The sequence below is a fragment of the Habropoda laboriosa genome, unplaced genomic scaffold, assembly GCF_001263275.1.
Source record: "Habropoda laboriosa isolate 0110345459 unplaced genomic scaffold, ASM126327v1 scaffold41, whole genome shotgun sequence".
NCBI classification, from domain to species: domain Eukaryota; kingdom Metazoa; phylum Arthropoda; class Insecta; order Hymenoptera; family Apidae; genus Habropoda; species Habropoda laboriosa.
In genome coordinates, this window is record NW_017100164.1 from 1,856,275 (window position 1) to 1,859,376 (window position 3,102).

At 39.9% G+C, this 3,102-nt stretch overlaps 1 protein-coding gene across 1 annotated transcript in view; it reads left to right on the forward strand.

Annotated features, from left to right (window-relative positions):
• The window catches only part of LOC108578552, a 74,896-nt gene that overhangs the window by 64,058 nt on the left and 7,736 nt on the right, over positions 1-3,102 (forward strand). Inside the window, exons 10-11 of the mRNA XM_017941911.1 lie at positions 1,619-1,700; positions 1,873-1,983. Coding sequence (XP_017797400.1) covers positions 1,619-1,700; positions 1,873-1,983 — 193 coding nt within the window. The remainder of the gene's footprint in view (positions 1-1,618; positions 1,701-1,872; positions 1,984-3,102) is intronic.

Sequence of the window (3,102 nt, forward strand, 5' to 3'; positions counted from 1 at the left end):
CTCGTGACGACAAGTGGAGGGAGTTCAGTCTTCATTTTTATTCCATTCTACTACGTCAACGTCAGAGACGAACTCGGCTGCTGGAATATTTAACAAAGAAACTCTGTGTCAGGACATTTTTACGTATAAAGTACACTTCGATCAAATATGAATTCCTTTTTAATTGCTTGTGAATCTCGTGAAATGTTGGCATTGATGCAAAAATTCGTGCACTTTTGTTGTACAGATTTACCTCTGAAATGCTAACGTTAATCCTTCGTGACATTCGTGGAATTAGTGTGTTGGTGAAATTACCATACTGCACTCTATATAATGAAAATATTTGCATTTATTTTTGCTAGCTTTGTTCGAATTAAAATTGCAAAAGTTGTTTACTTCAAGGTCGAAACAAATCTAACGATATTTTTTTAAGTGTAAATGTCGACGTGATAGTACCCTGTTTGAATGTTCTAGGGTCAAATTAACAATTTTCTACAGTAAAACAGAGTTAATTTAGTAAATTCATCCATAACGGAATTCTTTTGTTTATTTCATCTCCAAAGTGGAAGTTTCTTCCAGTTCCTCTCAAAAAAGGAGGTGAAAGAAGAAGTTGGACCATTTCAATTAAAGAAGTTTGACTATTTTCCACGAATCCTTCAAATTCACCAGAGTCCAAACTTCTCGACTCAAAGATCAACATACTTTTCCTTAAAGTATTTAAAAATTACCTTGGCTAAATCAGAATTCGTCTTAATTAAACCAGAATCTTATCACAAAAGAGTGTACGAATTTTTGCCAAAAACTGACCAAAAGCTCCAAGAAAAAAAGGAAACACGATTGACGTCGTTCCAATCGATCGATGGTACCTGCTACTCTTAAAACTCCATCGAAGGACGTGGTTCATCCGCGGAAATAAATTTGGCATGCGATACCCGCGGGGGTGTACTCTCATTGGCCGTTATCATGTATTCCGGCTCGTTAAATAATCGATGAGAAGCACGTAAATAACTGCATTGCCAGTACCCACGCTCATATGTGCTCCATTCTTCTCTCCAACCTCACCGTGTCAGAATACACACAGTTCTATTCTCGCCCTTAAATCGAAACGATCTCGCGTCACGAGATCCTCTTCAATCTCAAACTCCATCCCTGAATCGTCGAATTATCAGCGGCCACCTGTGCAGACGTCGACTTTAACTGCAAACCTTTTCTCCCGTACGGTTGAACCGAAGCCGCCATATCGGTAGCGATAGTATCCGGGTCATGCGTCCCTACGGCTCGAGAAATCGGTCTATTTTCGGTGAACGGTAATCGATTGGATCGCTTGAAATATTCACTTGACTAACACGTACAGGCTTACACGGGAGAGAGAAAAAAAAAACACTTGGGGGAATTTCACGTAAGAAGGAGAAAGAGCAAAAAAGAAAAGAAAAAGAGCAGAAGATCAAACGGACACAGGTAGAGATCGTCTGAACGATGAAGAGCAGAAAAAAAAAAAGAAAGAATGTTGGAAAAGTGGTGAACGTCAATCTATAGCTATAATCTAAATGAAAATGACTAAAAAGAGCGAGAGGGAGAATTTGATGGTCTCTCGACACTGGTTGGGGGTAGTCTGAAATCGGAATTTTGGCGATTGCAGAGTGGGCGGCAGGAGGGCTCAACAGCATCAAGTGACGACCTCCGATCTCGCCCTCTCCAACGACGACGAGTGCGACAACCAGGTACAGAAAATGTCTGTGCTGCTCGATGGCTCGATAGACGAACCTGTGTACCCCTTTCGAGAGAAGAAAGTACCCTCTCTCTCTCTCTCTCTCACTCTCTCTCTCTCTCTTTCTCTATTGTCTGTCGGAGAACGCGATAAAGGGGAGGCTCGTTTGCTTTTTTCTTTTGCAGGACTACGACGACGAGTTGGAGAACGGAAGAGGACGCAGGCATAGTTCACCTGGCGGGTCAAGGGGCAACACAAGGGACTACGGCCATCACCATCTTCATCCGGACAATTTGGTGAGTCGATAGTTTATCTCTGCCTCTTGGGACCTGTTTTCTATGACGATACTTGCCTGTTTCGAGATTAATCTATCGAGAATGTTCCTCGTGGGAGGGTACAAATTAGCTTGCTGACAAAATGGAACATAGTAGAGGGAATTTAATTCGTGTGTGTACTTTGGTATGTAACGGGTGAGACGATGGAATGTGACGATTTTTGAAGAGCTGCTGTGGGTTATCTTTGGTTGGAGAGAGTTGAAACGTGCGAAGTAGAAGAATAGAGTGTTCCGTTTGAGAAATTGACGAAACTATATTTGTAAATATGTGATAGCAGAATGTACAGGTGTGTGCAAAATTATTTCATTTCACCTTGTAATCTTCTTTTTCGTACTTTAAAGAGACACTGGAACTCGTCAGAGTTCAAGTGAAATTGAGATGAAGCATCTTTGTTTTTGAATACAAAGAAAAATTTTCGACCATGTTGTAAGTATATGTCCGCTATCGCAAATGCCACTTTAAAAATGTCATTTTTAAACTACATTCTTAAATTATTGTACAGGTAATGCAATTTAACGATTGTTCAATTATTTTTTGAAACAGTTGTACAATGCAATTTAACAACTGTTCGATTATTTTTAGAGATAGCTGTACAATGCAATTTAGTAGTTCAATTATTTCTTCAATGGTCTCTGCGACAGCGAATACATTCTCGCAGTCTAGTTGGAAAATTTTCCATCAGTTATCGCAATGGAACGGCATCGATCGCTCGAATTTCTCGTCGTTTAACTTTTCTTTTATTGACACTAACGATTGACATTGATACTCTCCGCGCGGAAAATATCATTCTGAAAAAAAATAGTTGAATAATTGATAAATTTCGTTCCAACTATCCTGTGTCAATTTAACCTGGGAATCCCACAACGGCTCTTTAAAAATCTTCACGTTCCATTGCCGCGTCTGTTATTACACGTAATTGAGATAGAAGTGCTTATTCGATACGAAGATGTTCCCGGGGAAAATATTGGCTAATGCTTTTACGAGATTGCAGTTAAATGAGACGAGCGCGCTGTGAAAAATGCCTCCTGAAACTTGTTTAATTACGTAAACGCGGGTGGAAGGCGACAATTAATTAGTTTT